This window comes from Magallana gigas, chromosome 6 (genome assembly GCF_963853765.1).
Source record: "Magallana gigas chromosome 6, xbMagGiga1.1, whole genome shotgun sequence".
Lineage (NCBI taxonomy): Eukaryota > Metazoa > Mollusca > Bivalvia > Ostreida > Ostreidae > Magallana > Magallana gigas.
The window spans coordinates 30,108,536-30,134,876 of NC_088858.1; the positions used below are offsets into that span (position 1 = coordinate 30,108,536).

The 26,341-nt window shown below is 33.7% G+C and overlaps 1 protein-coding gene across 1 annotated transcript in view; it reads right to left on the minus strand.

Moving 5' to 3' along the window:
* LOC105342368 (uncharacterized) overlaps positions 1–26,341 on the minus strand; it is a 51,697-nt gene that overhangs the window by 11,028 nt on the left and 14,328 nt on the right. Inside the window, exons 36-97 of the mRNA XM_066088239.1 lie at positions 25,808–25,975; positions 25,462–25,668; positions 25,333–25,375; positions 24,817–24,971; positions 24,481–24,714; positions 24,060–24,287; positions 23,371–23,413; positions 23,113–23,273; positions 22,826–22,993; positions 22,519–22,731; positions 22,388–22,430; positions 22,069–22,226; positions 20,325–20,507; positions 20,011–20,223; positions 19,822–19,864; positions 18,314–18,474; positions 18,026–18,205; positions 17,025–17,246; positions 16,894–16,936; positions 16,615–16,775; positions 16,451–16,504; positions 16,096–16,308; positions 15,729–15,966; positions 15,471–15,573; positions 14,955–15,108; positions 13,937–14,166; positions 13,555–13,714; positions 13,130–13,355; positions 12,834–13,035; positions 12,520–12,738; positions 12,112–12,415; positions 11,710–11,945; positions 11,434–11,623; positions 10,855–11,070; positions 10,550–10,735; positions 10,144–10,324; positions 9,867–10,033; positions 9,284–9,411; positions 8,905–9,151; positions 8,471–8,642; positions 8,115–8,355; positions 7,863–7,980; positions 7,369–7,544; positions 7,030–7,189; positions 6,382–6,582; positions 5,634–5,885; positions 5,372–5,531; positions 5,010–5,251; positions 4,543–4,673; positions 4,305–4,458; positions 3,978–4,199; positions 3,794–3,887; positions 3,564–3,681; positions 3,300–3,448; positions 3,040–3,173; positions 2,600–2,872; positions 2,117–2,407; positions 1,839–1,990; positions 890–1,031; positions 684–787; positions 369–572; positions 87–261 (exon numbers count right to left, since the gene is read on the minus strand). Coding sequence (XP_065944311.1) covers positions 87–261; positions 369–572; positions 684–787; positions 890–1,031; positions 1,839–1,990; positions 2,117–2,407; positions 2,600–2,872; positions 3,040–3,173; positions 3,300–3,448; positions 3,564–3,681; positions 3,794–3,887; positions 3,978–4,199; positions 4,305–4,458; positions 4,543–4,673; positions 5,010–5,251; positions 5,372–5,531; positions 5,634–5,885; positions 6,382–6,582; positions 7,030–7,189; positions 7,369–7,544; positions 7,863–7,980; positions 8,115–8,355; positions 8,471–8,642; positions 8,905–9,151; positions 9,284–9,411; positions 9,867–10,033; positions 10,144–10,324; positions 10,550–10,735; positions 10,855–11,070; positions 11,434–11,623; positions 11,710–11,945; positions 12,112–12,415; positions 12,520–12,738; positions 12,834–13,035; positions 13,130–13,355; positions 13,555–13,714; positions 13,937–14,166; positions 14,955–15,108; positions 15,471–15,573; positions 15,729–15,966; positions 16,096–16,308; positions 16,451–16,504; positions 16,615–16,775; positions 16,894–16,936; positions 17,025–17,246; positions 18,026–18,205; positions 18,314–18,474; positions 19,822–19,864; positions 20,011–20,223; positions 20,325–20,507; positions 22,069–22,226; positions 22,388–22,430; positions 22,519–22,731; positions 22,826–22,993; positions 23,113–23,273; positions 23,371–23,413; positions 24,060–24,287; positions 24,481–24,714; positions 24,817–24,971; positions 25,333–25,375; positions 25,462–25,668; positions 25,808–25,975 — 10,746 coding nt within the window. The remainder of the gene's footprint in view (positions 1–86; positions 262–368; positions 573–683; positions 788–889; positions 1,032–1,838; positions 1,991–2,116; positions 2,408–2,599; positions 2,873–3,039; positions 3,174–3,299; positions 3,449–3,563; positions 3,682–3,793; positions 3,888–3,977; positions 4,200–4,304; positions 4,459–4,542; positions 4,674–5,009; positions 5,252–5,371; positions 5,532–5,633; positions 5,886–6,381; positions 6,583–7,029; positions 7,190–7,368; positions 7,545–7,862; positions 7,981–8,114; positions 8,356–8,470; positions 8,643–8,904; positions 9,152–9,283; positions 9,412–9,866; positions 10,034–10,143; positions 10,325–10,549; positions 10,736–10,854; positions 11,071–11,433; positions 11,624–11,709; positions 11,946–12,111; positions 12,416–12,519; positions 12,739–12,833; positions 13,036–13,129; positions 13,356–13,554; positions 13,715–13,936; positions 14,167–14,954; positions 15,109–15,470; positions 15,574–15,728; positions 15,967–16,095; positions 16,309–16,450; positions 16,505–16,614; positions 16,776–16,893; positions 16,937–17,024; positions 17,247–18,025; positions 18,206–18,313; positions 18,475–19,821; positions 19,865–20,010; positions 20,224–20,324; positions 20,508–22,068; positions 22,227–22,387; positions 22,431–22,518; positions 22,732–22,825; positions 22,994–23,112; positions 23,274–23,370; positions 23,414–24,059; positions 24,288–24,480; positions 24,715–24,816; positions 24,972–25,332; positions 25,376–25,461; positions 25,669–25,807; positions 25,976–26,341) is intronic.

Here is a 26,341-nt window from a genome sequence, read left to right on the forward strand (position 1 = left end):
AGTAAACCATTTTATAGATAAACTTGGCATGTAATTGATCAAACTGAATAAAATAATAATATAATATATATATTTTTTGCCATTACCTTGGACTTGATGTGGGTCACCAAACCACAAGACATCTTCCTGGAAGTCGGTTCCATCAACCACTACACCAGGAACAGGTTTAGTATCATCAATTAGAAATGGTGAAGACAGCACAATGATGTATCCCCCAGCACAATTTGTTACCCGCAGTTTGACAAAATATGGAACATTTTTCTGCATGTAAAAAAGGACATGATTTACATCAATTCATATCAACTGAAATGTCCAGACATGAATGCTTTTGGGTGGTAATTTTCATACATTTTTTACAATTTTTATACCTCTAAAATTTGATCCACAAACTGATAGAAGGAGTAGTTGCTGGAGAGTTTTATCCAGTCATTAACCAATGTTGTTTCGCTTCCTTCAAGACAGGATTCGTTTTTCCACAGAGATATTTCGTAGGAAGAAACACCAGACTCTGGGTCTGTAAAGCCCTCCCAGCTCACATTGACACTGCTGTTGTCCGTTGAATACGAAACAGGCTTCAAAAAGATCAACGATACATGTATGTTTGCCTACAGAACTGTGTATAGCAAGTTGCTTCTCAGGTGAATCCCCCATCTAAAACACTCTAGTAAATTATTTAAACCTACCATACTGTACCAAGGACCTGTCTTGATTTGGCCCTGCTTGGGATCTGTGACATCAACCAAGAATTCCGTGTATGTCATTGCACACTCACCAGATTTGTCTGTACCTGAATTTGAAATGAAACACAAAATAATCAAAAAATTTATTATGCATTTCAGATGCTATTCACATTTTAGAATCCAGTTTATCAAAATTAATGCTTCCTTACCAATAACCCACACATAGTATGTTTTTCCTTGCACAAGCTTTAGTCCAGTCAGTTTTGTATAGGTATTTTTGCCTTGATTAGATACATCCAGAACAGAAAACAGATTCCTCCTGTCTTCATCACTCATACCATTACCAGCAACCTTATTTTCAGAAAAAGTATGATTAGGCTGAGTTTAAATCAAGTATTCCTTAATTGTGCCTTGTATGTTTTTTCTAGTTTTTTGGGGTGAGATGCAAATAATTATAATTGTTAGTTCAATTTTAAAAATATCATTTATGTATATATAAATGAAAATGTGTATTTTTCTTGAATAAAAAAGTGCAAAATTCTCATTTTAAATCAAACCCGATGACAGTTTGGCCATTTTTTAAATTTTTATTTCTGTAATTTCTTTGACCATTTGAAACATTTTGTGTGTATTACAATTTATAATTAGATACTGGTATTTGGAAATCAATTTTTTTTTTTTACAAAATACATGTGTATTTTCAGCTCCATATTTACAATGCACTAAATAGCCACGTCAAAATCATCTTGTAATTTTGAAACAGACTCTTGAATCTTTTAACTAAGTTTCTGACGTTCCCCTCCAAAAAAAAAAAGGAAAAAGACAATCACAGTTAGACAGAATAAATGTGATCTTTAATTGCCAAAATTCAGGGGTTGAAAATTAAGCATGGTAAAATTATGAGCTAGCGGAATTTCATATTTTCCCCCCAATTTCTGGATGTTCTAAATGTCAATAATTAGTAAATATGTGCCAAAAAAAAAGGTAGAGAAAAAAACAAAATAAACGAAAAAATACGTACATATACCCCCCTCCGCCCCCCCCCCCCCCCCCAGAAAAAAACGAACATAATTTATAAACGATGCAAGTATTTTGAAGTTAACCATTTCTTTTTTTGACTAACTTTGCCACATTAAAATGATGACATAGATAACTTACATATTCTTTACAGCTTGTGTGATTAGCCTCAGTGTTATTAGAGACTGCAACATAGTACATGAGAATATCTAGCCTGGATATGAAACCTTCATACTGTACTTCTAGTTCTGATAGAGAGTTCACACATGACCCTGGGCTGGTGATATTTCCAGCTGAAATATTACATTGTAATTTCCGAATAAAAATATAAAAGTTTCTTTATAAAATCCTATAAATGCTAGATTAAAGTTCTTAATCAACAATTAAAAATGATTCCACTGTATTTCAGATTCCAATACCTGCGACTCCACCATCATACCCCACATAGAACCCATTGGAAGTGACCAATGATTTGGAGAAGGATTTGCTGATGGCATAGACAGAGAAATAATAAACAGCGACTCCTGGGGTTAGGTCCAGATCATAGAATGTGACAGAGGTGTTTGTTCCCACGCTGGTATATGGAACAACATTGTCTCTAGTTTTGTTGAAGCGCCTGTCAGTACCCAGAGCTACTAAGTAATAGGCCACCTGCTGACTCCTGTCCTGGGCTGCTATCTGATCCTTGTCTACCTGGAGTCCGGGGTTACCTGTTTGCGTGGAAAGTCAAAGAATTATAATAAGTGCATTCAGATTCAAGGACCTTTAATTGGAACATTTTCTCTCTCACATACTGAAATAACTAGGTTCTTACAATTGTTTGAAAAAAAAAAATCATAAAAGATACAATTGCATGATGAGTGATTGCTCAAAAACCTGTCTCCTGACTTTTAAATACTCACCACTCTCAACATCTACTTGCACAATTGCATTGGGAGGCAGACCAAACCCATTCCAATTGGCATACACTCTGGTTTTAGAGGATAAATAATTTAGGTCATATCCTTCAATGTCTCCATCATACACTTTACCAGGAAGAAGGGGAGTATTCTCAATGGTAACTCCAGTTGATCGTAGTGTATACTGGTATCCAATTGCATTTGTGATTCTCACATAATTGATATATGTCTCTTTGTTTTTCATTTGAAGGCCATCAATCAGTCCTGATGTTTTCACTACAAACAAATGCAAATTAAATTTAACTTTATCTGTAAGTCATGTATGCAGTAATCATAAATCAGTTAAAATTATACAAAAAACGAGCTTGAATTACTCTCTACCTACTTTAATTTATAAACTACATATGAGTTCAAGGCATTTATACAAGACATTTAATTCTTACATCCCATATCCAAGAAACTGGATATTTCTAGTCCATCCAATCTACGAATTGCCCACTCATACTTAACAGCCGGACAAGGATCTCCTGATACATCCCAACTGGTTTGTATAGTCGAAGGGTCAGTTTGGTAATCTCTGGATGAAAAAAATTTCGTAAATCAATTTTTGCTCCGTGTTTTATGCTAAAAGTTTCAATTTCCCCATTAAATGTTCTTTCACTTGCATGGATTACATAAAAGAAAGAGTTCATAAAACATTTACACATCAATGTGTTCCCCATTGACCATGTCAATGACTCCAATATCTGACAGAGGTGGTCTCCCTTGACTTAGGTAAGATATGTATACACCATTTGTAGTTGACACACTGGACAAACCTGCACCATTGATTCCCTTCACTGATACAAACACCTGAAAGATCAACATTTCATTTCATATCATATTTCCTGGTGAGAACAATATCAATTTCAATATTTTTAGATACTTTATTTAATCTTGAGGTGAGATTTTATTGATAAGGACTGACTTGTCTATATCCATCCAGGTTTAGCCGTGAGACTGTATGATGTTTTCTGCTGGCAGGAATGCTGTAGAAGGCTCTAATCTGACCCCCTCCAGGAGATGTTCCAACAGCAATCTGATATCTAACAGTTATCAAAAGTTTGGGTTAAACAAAAGAATTTATTTTTTTGATCGATTTTGATCAATTTTCATAAAGATTTTTTAAGTTCATGTATTTAGATGTATTATACATACTCTACAATTTGAGATTCTGGATCAGTAAATGAAATCCATGTCACGGACAGGGAGGTAAGTGACTCTGTACAGACAGCATCGAGAGTTTGGCACTCTGAAACATGATGTTAATATTTTCCTTGTAAAATCAACGATAACCTTATAAACTTGATTCATCATATAGCTATGCAGTGAAAGAACTGACCTTCCTCTGTTGCACATATTTTGGCATTCATGGACACAGTATTGTCGGTACTAGAGGCATCAATCCTGTACACTGAGCTGAGGTCAACAACCATGCCTGCCTTAGGAGGTGTCAGATCCACACCCACTGCACCAGAGAAAGCATTGCTGGTCATGTCAACAGTGTTGATGGCAGTCACTGTCACATAATACTCCTCTCCATGGTGCATCTTCTTCCATGCATCTACAATACAGATTCTGATTGTTTTTAATTTTTTTCCTTCTATAAATTACTGAGGTTAAATTTTTCTTTTACAGGCTGCTAATATAAAATCACATATCAATTTACCTTTAAGTGTAAATGTTTGAATATTTCCTGGAACAATGCCACCAGAGAAAACAGAGTCATCTCCCTTGGAAGTGCCCATCATAATGTGGAACTCTTTGATGGGTGATTCTGTGTCCACAAACCCAGTCCAAGTACATATGATTGGTACTGATTGCTGTCAGAATAGAATGATAACTATGAGGAAAACAATCTATCCTAGAGCAAACTTATTGATAAAGAAATCACTCAGTGTCTCTACCTGGATATATGATGGACAGGTTACATTTCCAGTTTTTGGTGGTGTTTTGTCAATGACTATTGTCCCTGTTGCTTTTTGAGTCACTAGTCCAACAGAGTTTTCTGCCCATACACTTATAATGTTGGGTTTCCCTGTATGTACATTCAATGATGTTATGAAAAAGAAAATGTATTGTAAAAGCAGATCATATTATATATACTTATTTAAATATTACTTTTTTTGTTGATAACATTTATCAACAAAATTCAAATCTAGCGGAATCTTCATACCACTTAATGTTAGTATTTTTGAAACAAAAAAATAAATCCCCATGAAATCATATTATATCATGAATGACAGATATATATATCCTAAAAAATTACAACATACAGAATTTGTTTAATTAAATAGACAAACATTTTTTGGGGATATTGAAAAATCTTAAATTTATAATACTACAGTACAGTAGCTTTATTGAATGTCATTACCTAAGACATCTGGTTCCACTTCATTGTTGCCTAGGTAGCTGGACAAAGTGGTTGAAATGTCCACCTCTTTCCTCTCACTTAGATCATCAGAGAATGGGAATGTTCCAACAGCATACCAAGCTCTGATCACTGCAGACTCTGAATCATTATAATGCCACATAGCCGAGAGAGCATCCTCAGTTGATTCATACACTAAACTGTCATCTGATATGTCCATCTCTTGTGCTGATTTTCCTGACAATCTGGCAGAAATGAAATATACATTGTACATACAGAAATTGAAAAGATATATTTTACTATTATAAGGGTGGGCACTAACTAAAAATATCAAGAGAGCAGATATTAAAACCAATAAAAATCACCTGTCTATTTCAATAGTTGGAGAGGTTTGGTCTATTGTAAACCCATCGGAACTTGTCTGTAGTACATTTCCATTATTAGTAATTCCCCTCACAGTTGTGTAGTAGGTTCTTTCAGGTTTCAGAGGCAAATTAAGCTGAGCATATCCAGAACTTGTCAATCCTAAAAATAAGTTGGATTAACAAAAGGGTTTGGAATTGTGTGGAAGATTGGCATACTTAAAAGTTTCACATGGTAGATGAATGCAAGATCTGGAGTCATTACCTTTTCCAGCTGGATCCAGTTCCTCCAGATGAATGATATTGGCCTCTGTGAATGATAAGACATCCTCTCCATTTGGTTGTGTCCCCACGGCCATTTCAAACTGCATGACTCCATGCATTGTACTCTCAAATCCTGTAAACTGCATTGTGACTGTAGAAGTGTCCAGCTGGTAGTCTGTGTCTGACATAAAATCTACAAGGGCTTTTTCACTGACAATCTTATCAATATTATCAGCACCATCCACTACCAATCCTGTTGATAATAACAAACATATTGTAAAACATGAAAGGACGGGAGGGGAAGAAAATTTACCTACCCACTCATTTTTCTGTTGATTTATTAGTTCTTGCAGATTATTTATTCAATGATGACACATTTAAGCAATAACTTGGCTTTTCTTGAATATTTGCTCTTTTCATTATTAACATGAGATCTTACTCGTTAAAGAACGACAGGCTCAAAACAATGAGCATGATCTTATGAGGTTTTCATAGAGACTTCCCATTCAGATAAATATAACAAATGAAAAAAAATCATCCAACAAAAATCAACTCCCTAAAATAGTTTTAATCCTTCGATTTATACTGCATCCACACATTGACGATATTAAATGGCTGTTACTGTTATTTTTACATGAATTGTAATTAAATGTCATTTAATACATAACAAATCATCTTTTTATGCAAGAATTCAATGAAAATAAATGATCTCACTCATACATTCATTAAACTAGGTTTTCTAAACTCACCAGCTTTGTCCTCCTCCATGACCATGATTGGTGTGGAAACACTAGGAGACTGACTGACAAGACCGGCTCCATTTTCAGCTTTCAGTGACAGGTAATATACTGGCGTTTTAGAGGTTTGGTTGGTAACTTCTAAATTAAACCCTGTGATATACTGGGCACTCTCTGTTCCAACAGCTTTCCATGCCAGAACATCGGCAGTTCCTGAAATAGGATTCAAACTATTGCATCCTGAGGATCTATTTTAGCAGCAAACTTTAAATAACTCTTGAGTAATCGAAAGATTCAGTTATTGACTGCGTATGAAAACAACATTTGTCTATGGTCAGAATCGTAATTGTTAGACTAACTAAAATAAACATTTTTTGTGGGACGTTTTGTTGCTAAGAACAATGCGGAAAAATATTTTTAAGGGTTTAACAAAAACTGTTGCCCTACACGTTATTCTTTTCATTATTAAATTTATATGAAATCAAACACATGTTTAAAACGATGATGAAAAAGTAAATATTTCATTAATATTGTGACCAGTGTTACTCTAAAGATCTTAATGGCTGTCTTCATTATCTGGTTTATTCAGAACCAGTCTTTTGACTTTCCCCCAATTAATAAGGTATAGATAATATTATAGATATTCAATAATGTACATACCTTGGGACGTTCCTACAGCCACCATGTAACCAGTAACACCCGACTCATGGTCCTGACAGAGCCAGGAGGCTTGAATGCCCTTCTTGTCAGACATCCACACATACCCATCCACTTTGTGTTCTTTGCCTGTTCCAGTCACTCCAACTCTTAACCACATTATCTAAATAATGATGAAATAAATGTAATAGCATCATTGACAAAAGTAACTCAAACTAAAGCATTTATTAATAAATGCCTTATATGGGTATGATTAAAGATATGTAATGCTTTCATATCTAATACAAAACAATTGATATTAAAATAATTTTTCTAGTCGTTATTTGCGGAAAGAAAACTTACAAGTGGTGGTGATGTGTCAATGACAACTCCATTAGTCTCAAAAGCAGCTAAGAATCCTGCATAATTAACAGCCCCTACCCTCATGCTGTACCTAGCCCCTTCCTGGAGAGAGAGTCCTGTCCATGTGTAGCTTATCATGGAATTGCTGGTAAGGTTTAGCCAATGATTTTTAATAGCTGAAAGATATTAAGCGATTTTGATGTCAAGTAAAGCCCTTGTTCACAATAACGATGTTTGATCAGATCCCACAAGCAAATAAAAAATGTAATATAGGATGTTGTATATCAAAATTCTGTTAACAGTTAAAACTGCATTCTCCTATTTTCAACTGTATCAGTCATCTTCAGCATGAATAAAACATAACATAAAATGCATTAAAGTTGCTTTCCAGAAAGATACTTTACATTTCGCTAGTTTCAATTTAAATTTGAATGAAATGATTAAGTAATCTATAAATGTATTGATTAGAAGAGCCTCATATTTCAAAAACCAACCTGGATATTTCTGTCTTCTAGTGCCACCAGCAACTTCATAAATCTGAACTTTAAAGTGATCTACACCAGATTCTTTATCTGAGTATTTGAAGCTGACTGACAATTGGTCTGTAGCAGACTGAAGTATAAAATTGAACAATTTTGAATCATTATGAATTTTTAAAAATCACATTCCAGTATTTACAAACCGAAGCACCATAATACCAAACGGATATTATACCTTTGAAAATCTTCATTTAATTAACAGCTTACTTGAAATTCCTGATCCTTTGGCTGTAGACCATCCCTTAGGTAATGGAGATATGGAGGTGTGATGTCAACAACAAAACTGTTGGTGTTGTTGATAATGGAGTTGAGAGCTTGGTTGGTGGTCCTTAAAGATGTATGGATTCTATCTCCGTGACTGTGGTGGAATTTTAACCATTTAACACCACTGGCTGTGCTTGGGAATGGGGCCCAGTCTTGAATGGCCTCAAAATCAAAGGTCATGTTTCTGGAAGTACATATTTATTTACATTTATATGTACATGTAGCTTCATACAATATATACATGGGAATTATCTTTAGTCTATGTTTGATGTGGTGAGTATGAATGAAAATCAACTCACTTGGCCCTGTACACTTTAACATCATAATGGCTGATGTTTGACTCTGGGTCATAGTAATTCCTCCACTGAAGCTCCACCTTAGCCTGGCTTGTTGTAAACTGTAGGTCAGTAAAGTCATATGCAGATCCATCCATCACTTCTCCTGCCACTGGTTCAGTCAGGTCAACCAAAACTGTACATAAGTACACGAATATCTTATACAATTGTAAATTGAAATCTAAAATACTAGAAACGTTTTACAATAGACAATACTAGTATTTTTAAAATGAACAACTAGTGGCGTGCGACCAGTTCTCGTCAAGTACCACTTCTTGGCAGTGCATTGTTAAGTCATTTTTCGTATGTAATTTTATGTGTTGATAAATTGACGTCACAATGCACTGGCGAGGAATGATCCTTGGCAAGAATTAGTTGTTTGCCAGTATAATGCATACCTCCATCAGATACCAAGGAAACATTGAGCTGCTTGTGGGCACCATTGAATGCATACACTTTGGAGAAGTACTTTTGGTTGTGTATTAGATATTTGTCTGGTTCTAGTTCTACACAGGCATAGTGTGTTTTACTGGAGAACCGTGTCAGATTAGCCACATCTGTTGTATTGGGGGATGACCCCACACTAACCATGTACATAGCGATGCCTGATTGAGGGTCATAGAAACCCTCCCAGTTACTACAGATCTACAAGAAATTTTAAAAAATCTAGAATTCATCTTTACGATGCAAGTTTTTGTATATTCTTACATGTACATATGGCTTGCAAATTTCTAAATCTAATTTTAAATTACTAAAAAAATACAAATGCTATTGCACCTTGTCTGGATACATAGTATACTCTAGATCAACTTTAAAAATTTCCCCGTCATTCACTCTGCCAGCCACTGGAGGAGATCTGTCTACTATGATAGGAGAATCAGCTATTCCAATTGTTCTTAGATCAACTGAAAATTGAAATATATTACAATACACAGCATGGTACCAGGTGTAAAATTTTTAAATAGTGTTGAAGTATTGGAATACAAAGCCTGAAAGTACATGTTACCTTTTGTATAAATTACTGGCTTTTAATGGTGAGGACTTTGTTAGTTGTTAAAAAATGAGTCTAGACATTATGTATCATACATATCATAAATTGATTAAAATGAGTTTAATTCAATGAAGAAAGTGTATAAATAACCAGCACTTTAAACAAATTTTATTCATAAAAATCATTACATATTTGTTTTTGTAAACTATTGCATGTTTTTTGTCTGCATAGATGGATGTTGGTAAATTTCAAATACTCATTACCGTATTATATTATACATGTATAATGATTTGTGATTTTTTTCAGAGAGAGAGAGAGAGAGAGAGAGAGAGAGAATTTTATGTGCAATACATATACATTGAACCATACCATTGTTGACAGCTTTGATTTTGATCCATACAGGGACTCCTTCTGTAAGTTTCTTCAGCATGGTGATGTTTGGATTAAAATCAATGGTGGTCCACATCATTTCATCACAATCCCTTCTTGTTCTTCCAAGACAGAGATCATTTCTTATCAGCCCTGAATCTGGATCCCTGTAATTTATTATGTTAAATACATAAATACAATCATATACATGTATAATCATTTGGTTAATATATTACACATCTATTTTAGCATTTAAACATCACCACAAAATACATACGATGAATTATGTGCCATGCTTAAATTGAATTGGTCTTCCTCATATCTGATGTTGTAAATTTCATAAACAAATGGCGGAGTGTTATCCACAATGTATGGAGTAGAGTGACAGAAACTAGTGGCCAGTGGACCTCCATATTCCACCTTGTTAATGGCTCGGACAGTGATGAAATAAGGTCCATCTGAAATTTAAAAAACTCTTTTCATTAATAAAATGGCATACATGATATAAAAATTTCAATTAAGGAAATGACAATCATGTATAAAATATGTAGCATATAATTTCAAACAAAAGAGTAGCTATTTTTAGCTAGATAAAGCATTTAATGTAACTTTATTTTAGTCTTATTTCAATAAGTAAAAAAAACAAACCACCATTTAATAATGATTTTGTTGTTATTGAATACCTGGCAGCACAGTGTAAGGGGGCTCCAATGGGGTCATCATAACACTATTTGTCCACTGGGACTCGTCAAATAGATGAGCGTGAGGATCATGGTGGGCCTTGATTTTTTCTTCACAAATCTTTTCTCCAGCTGTTACAGAATATCCCAGCAAGCCTGTCTCATTGTCATAGATTCCATCCCAGTTGGCTGTGAAGCAAATTTTAAAACTCATATTTACCGAAAACTCTCTTTAAACATATATGCATATACAAGAAATACAGTTATATTCTAGATGTCAACATGTAAATTTGAGCCTTATGTTTTACCAGATATATATCTGTTGGCCCTAGTGTACTTCAAATCGGTTTTAAATTCATGTCCATTGTAGACGGTTTCTGATCCTTGTCCATCAATGATGACCCTATGGTTTTTCCTAGAGTGATCTACCCCCACACAATGTCTCTCCCAGTCTTTTCTGTCATTGGGAATGATATCCAGACAAGGTGATACCTCCATTATGTCACTGGTTATGTTTATTTGGTCTGGCATAATAAAAAAATCAAAATAAGTGGAACAATATATAAAATATATACAATATAGAAAATGACATATTATTAAAAGTACCAGGGGTAAAATCGATTGGCCTAACTAAGTATCACTAAATTTCACAATCATTTTATTACCAACAGTTACCTAACAAAGATGTTAAAAAACACCACTTTAAATATATGTACATGCTTCATTTGACTGTAAAAATATTCTTGCTAATAGAATTGTAAATAAGTCTGTAATCACGTATATTCAGACAATATAATATACCATATAGCTAATCCAGCTTTACTGATATAAATTTTAAAAATGTAAGATTGAATTGATTTTCCCACCTCACATCTATTTATACTTACACATTGTTGGGTCAGGAGGTGTGAAGTCTGTAATGATGGTATTAGATGACAAAATGTTTTGAAATCCCAATGAGTTTCTCACTTTCACATTAAAGAAGAAAATCTTGTTATGGAGTAGTTTTAGACTCTTGAATTCAAATCCTCTGTTTGATCCGACACCGAGTTTTTCGAAATGAGTGTAAAGGCCATCCTACAAATGAAGAAACACATATTTTTCATTTCTTATAACAATTGTACACCAAAGATATCTTAATTAAGTCAAGCCAACTTATTTACCTTAGACAATTTAAAATCATGTCCTTCTATTGCTTCCAGTAGCTCGCACTGACTACTACCAAAGTCATAGTTAAAGCTGAGGCACTTGGTGACAGGCATCTTGTTGCAGTAAGCAGCACACTGTCCCGGTGTAGATATTTCATCATACTTCTTAATCAAAATCCCTCTGCCTGTTAAGCGACCCGGTTTTCCAGATGAAAACACTTTCATCACATTTTCATTAAATGGATCATCACCTAAAATATGCAAAATTAAAATTAATGACTTTAAATGCACACATTAAATTTCTTCAAGAAAATGCTGAAAGAAATGTTAAAAGTATTCCTTTTCAAGATTTGTAAAGAAATAAACTAAGTAAAATAAATATTCTATCAATTTTATGTACTAATAATTATTACTGACCAACGTCATAGTTCACAGTGTTTGCTGCAACACTGGTTTTGGTCCATCGAACAATTTGTTCCCCCCAAACATCTTTGCCATATCCCACAGCCACAAATACTTCCTCTATTGGTGAGTCTTCATACACAGTCACTAATCCTTTCAACTCTCGGGAATTACTGGTCGATCTAAAGGCCTCCGACATCCTTCCCCCAGGAACAGTCATGTCAAATGTCTCTAACTTACAAGTAGCTGGCACACTCACACCAGCCTCATTGGCCACATGTACGGTAAAGAACAATGGAACTCCAGAGGGATTGAGGACCTTATATGGAATCACATGCAATTATTGAAAAAAATCCTAATATTTTCTGAAGAATCTTATATGGGCATGAATGAAATATGCTGAAATTTTTATTGTGCACTAACCTCTGTTAAGGCAGTTGAAAATCCTCCTAATTCCTTCTTGTGGACAACATCTGAGCCTCCAGGAAAGGTTCCTACATCCAATTTTAAGATCACGTTACTGCGGTCATCCTCGGCATCTAGCCTCAGTCTGAACTCTGGCTCTGTATAATCACGTCCTGGGGACTGAACAACATCACAGACTCCTCCTATTCCTTGAGGCTGATTTTGCGTTCCACTTGGCTATAAAATAAAATAAGAAACATGTTTTACTTAACAATCAAAACGGCACTACTGTATCATGAAGTTACTATTGTATGTTCTTAATGTTCAAATACCGGAATAATCTTAGGTGGTGTATTATCTTCCTCTGGTTTGTGAGAGTCTATCAGCTTTTTTTTTATTGTTGGTGCTTCATAATGCCAAATTTTCTTTTGAAAAAGAACTTTCTTTATAGTCACAAAGAAAAGGTCGACTTCTAGTGTCACTTGTGCATACAAAGCAAGCTTAATTGGAGTAAGTCTCAAGTACATCTGCAAACTAAAGTAAAAATTGAAACAGATTTTGTGAAGAATATTTGATTGTTAAAGTTATTTTCAAATAGAAAATGATTTTAATTTACTTTGCAACTTACTTGACATCTAATGGAAATTTGCTGAAAGTAATTTCTGCAGTAGTAGGGAATCCTGTGTCCATAATCTGGCCAACTAGTTTCAATTTTCCATACAAAATAAAACCAATACCCATCTCGCCATATGCAGACACTCCGCCATACGGTTCTACTTTGACATAACCCTTCATTTCCATGATTTTAGCACCAACTGTAAACCTCACACCATAGTATGCATCAGAACCAAACCCTAAAAGGGCCATAAAGATACTGAATGAAATGCAGCGCTCTATCATATAAAATGACATGAAAAACCGGTACATTCAAAATTATTCAACAGAAAAAACTATAGTTAAACTATGATATCCTTTCACTATCAAATAAATCGATCATACTCGATTTGTTAACAGCAAATACTTCTGAACTGAGGCAAAATAGTGGATTCTTACCGAAAGTCATGGGTACAATTCCACCAATTAAGAAAAATTTATTCAAATGGAAAAAATTGATTGTTTGTCTTGGCAAACTGAAATCCCCTTCTAATTTAAAATCAAAGCTCTTAAATATGTTGGCTCCTTTTGTCAATACACTGTCCAAGAACTCGGAGTACTGGAGGAATAAAAACAAAAATATTTAGTTGTTGCTAGATAAGTAATGCATTAAAGAACATGCAGTTAAATGTACTTAAATGGTGGACAATTGATAATAATATCTCCTTTTTGAATCTTCTCAGTTTTTCTGGTCATAGAATTTTGGTTTTGTCAATCGATATTTCAGAAAGTAGAAGTAGTTTAGCTCATCAAAGACAAAAAATGTACAGTAAAAACATACTAATGCTTTTGCTAGGTCAGCAATATTTTTCATAAGTTCAGCGACTTTAACAGGGTCAATGTTTTTCAGATCTAGTAATGACTCCAGGTCTCCGATTGTCATACAGGCCAGTTTCTTTCCAAGTAGCCTTGTGCCTTCTTTTGACAGACCATTTCCAACTACAAAAGCTTGCTTTACTCTGCCAGCAATTTCAGATGCTGCCGAACCCAACATGTCACCTATTGCATCACCTATAATTAAAAAGTAAAATAAACAATACAGTAAAATTTGTTTAGTAAGGAACACAGTGAAATCTCGGATATAAGTTCTGTGGAGTCCCAAATATGTAAAAAATTTGTAGAGTTATAACGAACTCAGTTATAAAATAATTACAAATATAGCAAATTGACTTTGAATTCTGTAGATGAGAAAAAGAAAGAAATTTATGTATCTCTCAACAGATAACTTTTTTTGTTGTTTTAAAACCTAACAATATCAACCGGCATAATTGTTTGGACAAATGTATTCCATTTAAAGCCTTCATATTACAATTCCATTATTTAAGGTTTCGAAATAAGGTATTTTCGTTTCATGCCTCTATGAGTATACATGGATAAAAATTGGAATAAACATGTTTATGGAGAAGTCGTCGCTATTCCTATCTTAACAAACTTGTTACATAAGTCATTAGAACTTCACTACAACCGAGTTTTGACTGTACATGTAGGGTGATGATCTATTGAATGAATATACATTTTTAAAAAATGGGGTCTTTTCGGGTATCTTAGTAATTAAGGAGGAATATAATAATAAGCCATTAATTAAAAGAAAAAAAACCCCAAACAGCTACCAACCCCCCCCCCCCCCCCAAAAAAAAATAATAAATAAAAGCAAAATCACTTAATGCTTAATTTACGTATTGATATTATACATTTCTACAAAAATTGTTAAAAATAAGTCGTTTAGGTTACAGTAAAGATAACAAATTAAAAACAAAAATAATCAATTTTCCCCAAAATTGAATCATCAATCATCATACCTCCTTGCACAGTTACTGTAGTAGAAACTTCTCCAGCTGTATTAATGGTGAATGGATTGCTTGCTCCTAGGGCTTTGATGGCTGATTTCATTCCAGTTTTCACATCATTTCTGTCAAGTTCCATACCCGCCAAGTTCTTAAGTTTTATTTCCTCCTGTAATCAATACCAATTTGAAATTTTCAGAAAACATTTGACTAAAAATTGTCGTAAGAGAACAAAAGATGTAAATTAAACACCATTCTCCAAATTATCACAGATTTTCATGCCAATAAAGAGTATCTGTTATAAGACTCCTTAATAAATTCTTAATAAATTTACCCTTTACGTTGACTAATTTTTTTTTTTAAAATATAGATGAGACTAAAGTTGCAGAATAAGAAAGATATGTACTGCAAATTGTTTTTAATCATAGATTTTGTTAAATGCAACATATTAACATCTATATCTAATAAAATCGCTAAAATACTGCTTTACACACAACAATATATACATCTATTAACCTATATTTCACTCACATCATGGATCTGCACCACCTTCATAAATCTATCAATCTGTTCATTTGAGGCCTTTGTTTCCATTAGTGTTCTCAATCCATCTTTAAACCTTGTTGGATCAAGTCTGCAATTAAATTTTGAAATATGCAATATACTCCTATTTTTCCTATTAGACAACCATGTATTATTATCTAACACACTAACTGCTCTTTGATAACAAAAAAGTACTCTATGTTAGATATTGATAAAATAGAGAACATTCCCTCATCTATATCTTACTGGTTGATGTCTATCATTCTCTTTTTACGTCTTCTAGATGTTCTACTTGGACAAGTGGTTGGTTTATAAATTCTGGAGCTGGAATCAAGTAAAGTATATACCTCCATGCCTCTTTCATTTGTTATTACGCCACCCACCATCAACTTGACCAATACAGTGTAGCTTTGAAGATTATATACTGTAGTGTAATTCAGCTGCAAACTTGGTGGATTCCCAACACTCTCTGAATACTCAATATCTAAAAATATATACGACAGAAAAAAGCCTATTTTCACCAGCATTTAGCAGTTGGATACATATAATAATTACCAGAATTTAGCATATGTTCTGAAGAAGTTAATACAACAATAAAATGTATCAATCTTACTGTCACTTAGTGAAGCTAATGATTTAACAATTTTCTTGGATTCGACGTGAAATTCTAGGTCTGTACAATCTAGTCTCAGTTTAAAGTTTACACTTCTGTTTCCCAAATAAAAAGCATTGTCAATGCAGCATTCGATTCCATCACAACCGGAAAGCAATGAACAGTGTTTTTTGGCATCGACAGGAACACCAACAACAGTATTGGGAGCACATGCTATAAAACAATATAGAAAAAAACAATCTCTTTAATTTATAAACTCACAAAAGAATGTCCATCTGCAAAGGCAATAACTTTCTTAAATATCTTCATGAATAATAAAAGAAGTAGGATAAAATTCTTTGATGTGATTATTTACTATTAGATGTTGGATGAACACATTGGGTTTCCTTCCAAAAGTCATAGCTCACACCTGTCAAAGAGAAACATTGACAACTGAAAATACATTAAAATTTTACTGAATAGAAAAAGGATGTCTAAATTACTTAAATATCTCCACAAATTTATCCAATAAACATTTACCTTGGAATGGCATGTTTTCATTCGAAGCATTACATATTTGGTAGTGAAGAGGAAGGTCTTTAAAATCTAGCATAATTTCACAGTGCCCTTTCTTAAAACAAAGTTTCACTCCACCATCAACTTTAAACTTCTTCATTGGGCCAACAGGGGTAACATGATAGCTGAAATCAAAACATTTCAATCAAAAGAAGTAAATAAAAAACATCTTGTAGATTACATGTAACCAAGTTATATTTTAATAACAGTTCGAAAACTGATAAAGTAAAACACTCCACTTACCCCCATCTGACAACTCCATGAATGCTTATTTCATCCTTTTTACCTATATTGTAACAATTAAGTAAAAGTTAAACGTACATGTATACAAACAACTCTTTTTAACAGCTGAAATGTCTGGTGATAAAATATACCCCAATCTCGATTGAAAAGACTATATGAGGCCCTCAAGTTGTCTATAGCTCCGTCCATGTTGTAGCTACAGGTGTCAATATGAAGTTCCACCTGAGTGTGTCTCTGGACTGGTTGTATGTAAACACAACACTCAACTCGATCACATGATGATGGCACATGACAACGGACTTTGTCTGTGTTATTGATGCTGGTTAGTGTGTCATTAGGGAACATTGTGCACTCTGAATTTGAAAGATAAAAGTATTCATATTTACAAATATTTCCATATACATACACATTTCTATGTTGAATAAGACCCACCCATTTTGGCCCCTCTCTAGTTTACAACATATATAACCTGAAAATTCTTTATGCTAGTTTGCTTTCATATAATTTTACAATAGATGCTGGTCTTTTTCTTTCAAATGGAAGATTTTTAAAAATATTTGTACATTTTGATGTTGAAATTAGATTCCCCCTCCATGACCTTTGTGACCATGCACTGACAACTTTCTAACCATAAAATTAATAAACTTGATTTTTTTTAAGCTACTTTAGTTTACTTTAATATAAAAACACTTTCAGTCTCTTTCTTAAACACATCCTTTCTACATAAATTTCTCCCCATCGTGTGGTCCTCACTTGTTTGAGTTTAGGGCTTCCGGTTTGACCTTTGAACACTAAAGTTCTTATCAACTTCCAAATTATACCTTTTCATTTCTATATTGTGTGCATCTCTTTCTAGTGTCTGACTTATACAGGTCATGAAAAAAGCAGACTTAAATACTTGATGCAAAAATCTTCATATATCTTACAACTTTACTTATTTACGGATGTGAACAGAACAAACAATATGCGTAAATATTTTACATGAAAAACAATGTCCATACCATTCAAAGAAAAAACCCATTAGAAATGAAAATATGTAAATGCTATCGATAAAAAGAAATACATGTAGCATTAATTTAAAGAGAATAGAATAATATGAAAATAAATTAAAAACCCCCCACAAAAAACATACCGTTGTTCCATCCATTAAAATCCACTGCTCCATACTTTGCATCTAATAAAGTGCACTTTTCTGGCTCTGACAAGAAATGGTCTAGTCCCAGTTGTAGCAGCAGTTCACTGGCTTGTGGGGGTCGTATGTTTTCTATGTGGTCAATGGAGTGGGACACCATCCAATCAACTAGAGAGAAATCTGCAAAAAAAAGAGGAAAAAAATTGATGTCACTCATTATCCTGTATTACATTCATTTATTGATATCACTATATTAGACAGATTATATGAATTATAAAATATGTTTACTGGAGTTCAAATAATCATTTTCATATCGGCAGTCCTTCATTGAAAATGTTGTCTGATTGAAAATAACAAAACTTTGATCGCACTCCATTTCTTCATAACAAGCTGACACTTTCAGGTCAAAGAGGTATTGTCTGTTACGGGGATCCTTGGTAATTTTATACCTATAAAAAAATTTATTTGATTAATCATACAATACAATTAAATTACTGCAGACGTGGTCATTATGACAAGTTGAAAATTTGACGATATTCATGAAAAGAGAATTGTTAATTTTGACAATAAATATTCAATTGTATCAATTGTTATTGGAAAGCAAAGTAAATAAAAAGTCAAGATGTTTCTCTCTCTCTATCACACTGTGGTCATGTTGGGTGTGTTCTTTTAACTATGTAAATGAGAAACCATTGTTGACACATAACATACCATACAATAACACAGATTTGGCATTAAAGCAATCACGTTCTAGGTCTACAACTTTGAAAACGTTAACATTGAAAACGGCTATCGGGCAACTCCTCGAAAACATCATGAAATCTGACGGTAGTTTGAGTAAAATCATTTATTCGCTCACAAGATGTTTGATTTTTAGAAATTTTTCCTGATATTAAACATACTAATAATTAAGTCATTTGCTCCATTGCATTTTTATTTCACTGAACTAGATCAATTGCCAGAGGTGCAAAGAAGGTCAAGCATGTGATTATTAAGGTAAGCCAGATAAATGAAAATGTTATAACGATTGTTTCTGGTATTGCAGATTCATTTTAATTATCTTACTTTCAAATGTGTCGCCAAGTACAACGAGATACAATATACCTTCAGTATTATAATTTTAACAAAATATGATATCATTGTTGCTGAAATATGAAGTAATTTTGCTGTTGAATAGGAAGGGTAAATTGTATTTGCGATGTATAAAATGATTAGATGACTGAGAAGCGGAAATTTTAACGAGAAAATTGTCAATATAATCGAAATTTGTCAAAATTAAAACGTTTACAGTAGTAGGAATGTTAATATCTGAATAAAGTTGCCCTAACTTTTCACTTATATCACTTCCACATAAAAAGAATTTTATTTTTTGAGGGCCAAACCCTTTTGTATATTACTTTAAGAGAATGAAAAGGACATTTGGTCTGCTATTTTGCTGTCTAATTTTTGTCACTTGCCATAAACAGTATAAATTACTGTAGATGGCAAGTCAATCTGTGAGCCAAAGCTCAAAAGTGATACCCCCTGCCCATTAAAAAGACAATGTCGTCATTTAACACGAACTTGATGTATAATTGGTAGAAAAATGAATCCCACCACATGGCATACCTAAACAAAAAGTGCATTAAAATTTCAAGCATCTGCGATTTATAGTTGCTTAGAAAAATGTGACAGAAATTTGCTATGGACAAGGAAATTAAACTAGTATACCCCTCTCCCAGAAGGTTTAAATATAATGGAATGGAATGTACATTTTAATACAAAACCAGTTACTTCGTTGACTTTAAATTGCTTACCTGACCTCAAAAATACCCTTCAACGAAAAAAGGTCTTCTCTGTCTGTTAACAAAAGCAGTTTAAATCATTAATTTTGTAATATTCATTAATGAACTAAAACAAATTAAATAGCGTATTTTTTATTGTTTAATTCTGTTCAAATATGTTATTTACCACACCAAAATAATTCAATATATGCATTAACTCACCATAGACAAAGTTGTGCAGGTATATAATTATTGGCATTCGTTCTATAGTCATTTTCAAGAAATTAGAGCATTCATTGAACTCTGCTGTTACTTGAAGAGCTCTGTTGTTCAGTTTCGAGATCTCCAAGCAGCAGGACACAGCACTGCATGATGCAGGATTGTAACAAGAAATTCCATCTGGTAGGACTGGCAAGCTTGAACTCATTGTGCACTCTATACAAATTGCAAGTGACTTATAGCAACCAAAATTAATCTAATGTTGAATACAAAATTACTGTCATTAGACTTTATATTGAGTTACGTTTATACAGTACCTGAGATCCATCCATTTATTGGTAAACTGCCATTGTAAAAGGAGTCTGATCTATTACAAGGCTCGTCATTAAACATGTTTGCAATTCCCCGTTCTTCAAGCAGCATATGTTCCAAATAGACTGGCAAAGGACTTGTTGTTCCATTGATTCCCTTTGACTCCAACCATGTTTTCAGGGAAAATCCTATCATAGTCACGTAATTTTAAAATTAACAAGAGGCCCATAGGCCACATCACTCACCTGAGGAACAAAAGGTATGATAAAATCAGCTTAATTGAGTAATAATACAAACTATCTGGAAAATGTAGTATAATACATGTAGATCCTATATAAATAAAAATACATCCCCCCTGGATATTCTTATTTTTATCATTAGTGATTTTATAGTCAAATCACATGTTGAGCACTGCAGTTCTAAAAAGATCCTAAACGATTGTTTATATATTAGATATAAACCTTCATCAAACTCTGAACCCCTTGTGCGGCCCAAGAATCGTCATGGGGCTAAAGTAATAATAATTTAAAAGAATCAGCAATATGTCAAAATGATTGCATATAAGTGAAGATGTAAAATGACATTTCAGCTTTTGTGAATATTTAAAATGTTTTCCTTTGTAAAATTGGATCCCCAATATGGCCCCACCCTATTACTTAACATTTTGATTTGAACACATTTGAATCTACACTACCTGAGGTTGCTTTCACTACATTTAAAGCTTCTCTAGGGATATGGTTTTTAGAAAAAAAAATTAATGATTTTTTTCATTTATTCCTATATGAATTTTTGCCCCCCTCCAACGTTGTGACCCCGTCATACCCCTGGGGGTCCTAATTTGAACAAACTTGAATCTACCCTACCAAAGGATACTTAGACACAACTTTTAGCTTTCCAGGCTGATTAGTTTCTGAGAAGAATATTTTTAAAGATTAACTCTATATATTCCTATGTAAAAAATCGATCCCCATTGTGCCCCCATTCTACTCGCTGGGGTCATGATTTTCACAACTTTGAATCTACATTACCTGAGGATGCTTCTACACAAGTTTCAGCCTATCTGGCCAATTGGTTTCTGAGAGGAAGATTTTAAAGATTTATTCTATATATCCCTATGTAAAAAATTTGATCCCTAACTGTTGCCCTACCCTACCTTTGGGGACCATAATTTTCACAACTCAGTATCTACACTACCTGAGAATGCTTCCACACAAATTTAAGCTTTCCAGGCTGATTAGTTTCTCAGAAGATTTTTAAAGATTTACTCTATATATTCTTTTGTAATATTCGACCACCCATAGTGGCCCAACCCTACCCCCGGGGATTATGATTTTCACAACTTTGAATTTGCAGTATCTGAGAATGCTTCCATTCAAGTTACAGCTTTCCTGGCCACATGGTTCTTGAAAAAAAGATTTTTGAAAAGTTCTCAAAATTTTCAATAGTACCTAATTATCTGTACTTGAAAAAGGGCGTGGTCCTTAATTTTCACAACTTTGAATCCCCTTTGCCTAAGAATGCTTTGTGCCAAGTTTGAATGAAATTGGCTTAGTGGTTCTGGAGAAGATTCTGAAAATGTGAAAAGTCGACAGACAGACGGACAGACGGACGACAGACAAAATGTGATCAGAATAGCTCACTTGAGCTTTCAGCTCATACTCTAAAATGGCTGCAGCAGATTTTTTTTTATGAATGATCATGGCAACTAATATGGCCCTTAGAAGGCTTTATTAGACAGAGAGTAATGACCTTGAAGGTTTTGCGACCAGTCACAATCAGCTTTTGGTAGAGTTGCATGTTCCAGTACAGGAACACTGATCTCACAGCTCCCTCCGCTTTCAAAGCACACACTGACATCCAGGTCTATCAAGTATTTCTTCTGATAGGGAAGATCATGAAGCTCCAAACTTAAAAAATTATTGGAACTCGAAATTACACAATATCTACATCATACATCACGCATTTTTTTTCTCAATGAAAACCATATATTCAATTTATTCTACCCTCTTTTAAAAAGATATGCATGTTCATATATTATAATAATACCATATTCAGAAGACATACATACTCTATTCTCAGCATGCCAACAAGACTAAACTTATGGACTTTGCCTAAAAGGATAAACAATCAAAGTAATAGAAGTACTTGATTTAATTTAGATGGATATTTTGGCATTTTAATAGTCAGAATTTCACTTACCAAATTCAAAAGAAAGCAAGTCAACTTCAATGTTGATTCTCTCCAGACTGACAGTCATTTTCTGAGAGCATGGGTCCAGTTTTATCTGGACACTCAGTGATCTACTAATAGTATCCACACTAATACAACAGTTGAGTAGATTGCAGGAGTAGTCAAGGTAACAAACCACAGGATCAGAGGTCAGGTTGCTTAGATGAGAAACACCTAGACAAACTGAGGAAAAAAAGAGTCGTTCTGGATTATTTGTGACACCTTCTAGAATTATAACTCATACAGTTTAAGGATAATGAATTCTATAGACACTTACAACTATTCCAACCATCCTTTAGGTGTGAGTATATTTCATTGGAAGAAGAGCAAGATTCAGCCATCAGATAACGAGAAGCTTTTATTTCTCTCATGAGTTTGGTAGATTGATATTTGCTCAATGGAGGAGTGAAGTCATTGTTTTTCATCCAAGCAGATCCAGAAAAATCTAAAAAAAAAATAACATAAAAATGTTTATTTATATTCAAATAAGTAAGTAACTTTTATCTTCACATGAAATTTACATTCTTATAATTCCGTTTAATTGACCAAGCAGAAATATATTACTGGTATTCATAAACCCTTCGTTCCAATCACATGGCTGTTTTGGCAGCAGGACATTGTCAAATATAGTATGGTTGGCTTCACAAAAGTTACTTTCTGTACAGACACTTAGCTTCACAGTTGCTAGATAAACTTTTTCTTCTGGTAAATCTCGAATGTTGTATCTGTAAATGTTTTATGAATACACGTGTATTACTTTGCCACCTTAAAAAGGAAATATAAGTTATAAATCAAACCAAAAAAAAAACCAGTGGCACATACATAATTTTCAAAATCCCAGCCAAAGAAAACACACCATCATGTCCTGAAATGCAAATTTGAACATCTGTATCAATTTCTGCAATTACTGGACCAGCTTATCTATAATCAAAGTACTGGAGTATTGAAAGCCGGGCTCTTTTGGTCTGTCTTTATGCATATTGTGTAGTAAAGAAAATTCTCTCTCTCTCTCTCTCTCTCTCATGCTTTTAATGTCGGCAAAGTAAGCGGCTATAAACCAAAAAAATCTGTCTGTCTAGTAGAAAAAAAATCAACAGTTGCTGCCTTGAATTTTGAAACAAGCGTTATATATTCAATCCCCATTTCTTCAACGCGCAGCAAAGTAGTTCATGGAAATTCATGCGCATTGTTTGTGTCCAAAATGCATAGTCTTGTTTTTAAAACACGTTGTTAATAAGAAAACTAAACAAGAAAGACAATTTTTTCAATATTAAAAAACAACAACAAAATACCAACACTTGACAAAACGCGGCTCTTTGTGTAACTATTTGGTATAGCGGACGCTTTTAGTATGACGCTGTTTGGTTTTTTGTGCTATTTATAGTAACATTTGCGATTTGCCTGCCTACAGCCAGGACTCTGCTTTCAGCAGAGCCCGGCTAAAAACTGTGATCACATTTCCGCATTTTTATACACATGATCACAGAAATATTTCATAAACCAATACTTACCAAATGTATAGTGATCAAGTGACTTGTTAAATGTAAACTTTTCAATGCCAATAGTGAACAGATAATTGCAGGGATCTACAGAGAGATAAGCACTGAAGGACATGTTGAGGTCTGGGACATTGACACAGCAGTGAAATCCTGTACAAAGTGGTGGAAGATAACAGGAAACCAGTGTGGCTGATCTGGCATCTAGAGTACGATTCACCAAATCCACATCCAACTGACACACTGAAAAAGTGTTATAAAATGTGCACATGTTGGTAAAACATATCTTTACTAAAGGTTCATTATTAAAAAACAAAACTTAATCTAAAGCCATCAGGGACGGACAATTACCGAATTTTAGGTCTGCTATCAAAGAAGATGTGATAATTAGCATAAAAAGGCACAATCTCATTGATACTTATAGTAAACCACTTACTTTGTGATAAATAATAAGAGCTTAATGTGCTGTTGAGAACTCCTTCTGTAGAGTTTGTATAGTTCTGGCCAATCAAACTTTGGTCAAAGAACATGCCAACACCTCTCTTACATGGAATTGGATTCATATATTGTGCAATGTCCAAATATTCCAATAATAAATTTTTTGCCCATTCAGGAAACTGTACCAATGTTGGAACTTTTTCATCACTTTTCCATTTTGATAATGAAAAGCCTATAATTCCATAATCAAAAAACAATTAAAAATATTGAAAAACTTATTAAGGCAAAAATAATTCATCACTGACTAAAATTTATGCAAAGATTAAAAATGTACCTGTATTAACATCCCAAGGACATCTTCGTTTTGGCAGTAAAGTATTTTCGAAAATAGAAATCCTCCTTATACAGTCTTCATGCGCTTCAAAGCACAGACTGAGATTCATGTTGACAAGAAAAAACCGTTCTCCTTGGAAATTGTCTATTATGAAGCTATAAACATACGAGAATTAAAGAGATTTTCATTTGTCTTCATGAAATATTGTGAACTTTACACAGATAATTGTACAAATGATTGTGAATTATAACATTAACCCTATTGCAAAAGTTGTATACTGTGGTCTCATTAATATTCAAGGGTATCAATTTTCGTGGATAAAGTGAAAATCACAGTTTCAAGGATACGTAAATTTGTGGCCAATGACCCTATCAATACAAAAAGTTAATAGAAATTGCATTTCAATGAATACTTAATTTCGACGATCATCTTAATAACGAAATACACGAAAATTGGTATTTAACAAATATTGATGAAACCACAGTACTACATGTATGCATATACATATTATCTTACTCTATTCTTACTACTCCAGCAAGCCAGTGCCTTTCTTTCTGACCTACAAAGAAAAGAGAAAAAATTACAACAATTAATATGTATTATATGAAAACTAAGCAAATCAATTATTGAAAATTTTTGCTGTACCCCATCTATAATGAGCAAGTGAAATATTCCTGTTGAATTTTCCTATACCAACTTGGAGTTCAGAAGTACAGGGATCTATGGTAAGGAAGATTTTTACATTTCTAGTCAGGTATTCTACCCCAACACAACACTCTATAGATGTGCAGTCCTCCTGAAGGTGACATACTGCTCCAGATATGTTTGGTTTAATCACCATCTTTGCACAAGCTGCAAATGTATTTTAAAAAATCAAGTCTTTGACTATTATGATGATTTTGGGTATCGAGACAAGGTAAAACTGAATAAATTTTAAACCTTTATCAGGGCACAAAAGCCCAAATTCATATATAGTCTCAGCAAGTCTTACATGATGTCCAGCCATTAACTGCATTTGAAGATTGACTACATGACTGGGAGAGTAAATACTGTGATATTGAAAGTTCATCCATCAGTTGAGACACTTTGTAGTCAGTCTGCATCAGGTCTGACACATTCCCAATACTATTATTTGCTAACCAGGTGGTCAGAGAGAAGTCTATAAAACAGAAGACAAAAATACATAAATCAATAATGGTTATGTTAAAAAAATTGTTCCATAACAATGCTAGTAGTTCTCAAAATGGCAAAGATAAATACACCTTTAATTAATAGAAAATGTCACTATACAAATTTGTTTTCCCTTGGACTGAAATGTCACACTTTCATTGGTTTAAACATAGCACGTGGTTGCCTCATATATCTCTATATTTGTTCTGTGAGGAATAATATTAGGCAATATGGCCGTCATTGGCCGACGCTTCGCTTACTCATTTCGACATTTCATAGTATTTAATACATAAACCGCATGCCCTAAGTTTTTAAAGTATTTGGAGTAGTTGCCCTTTAAAATTCTTTAAAATTA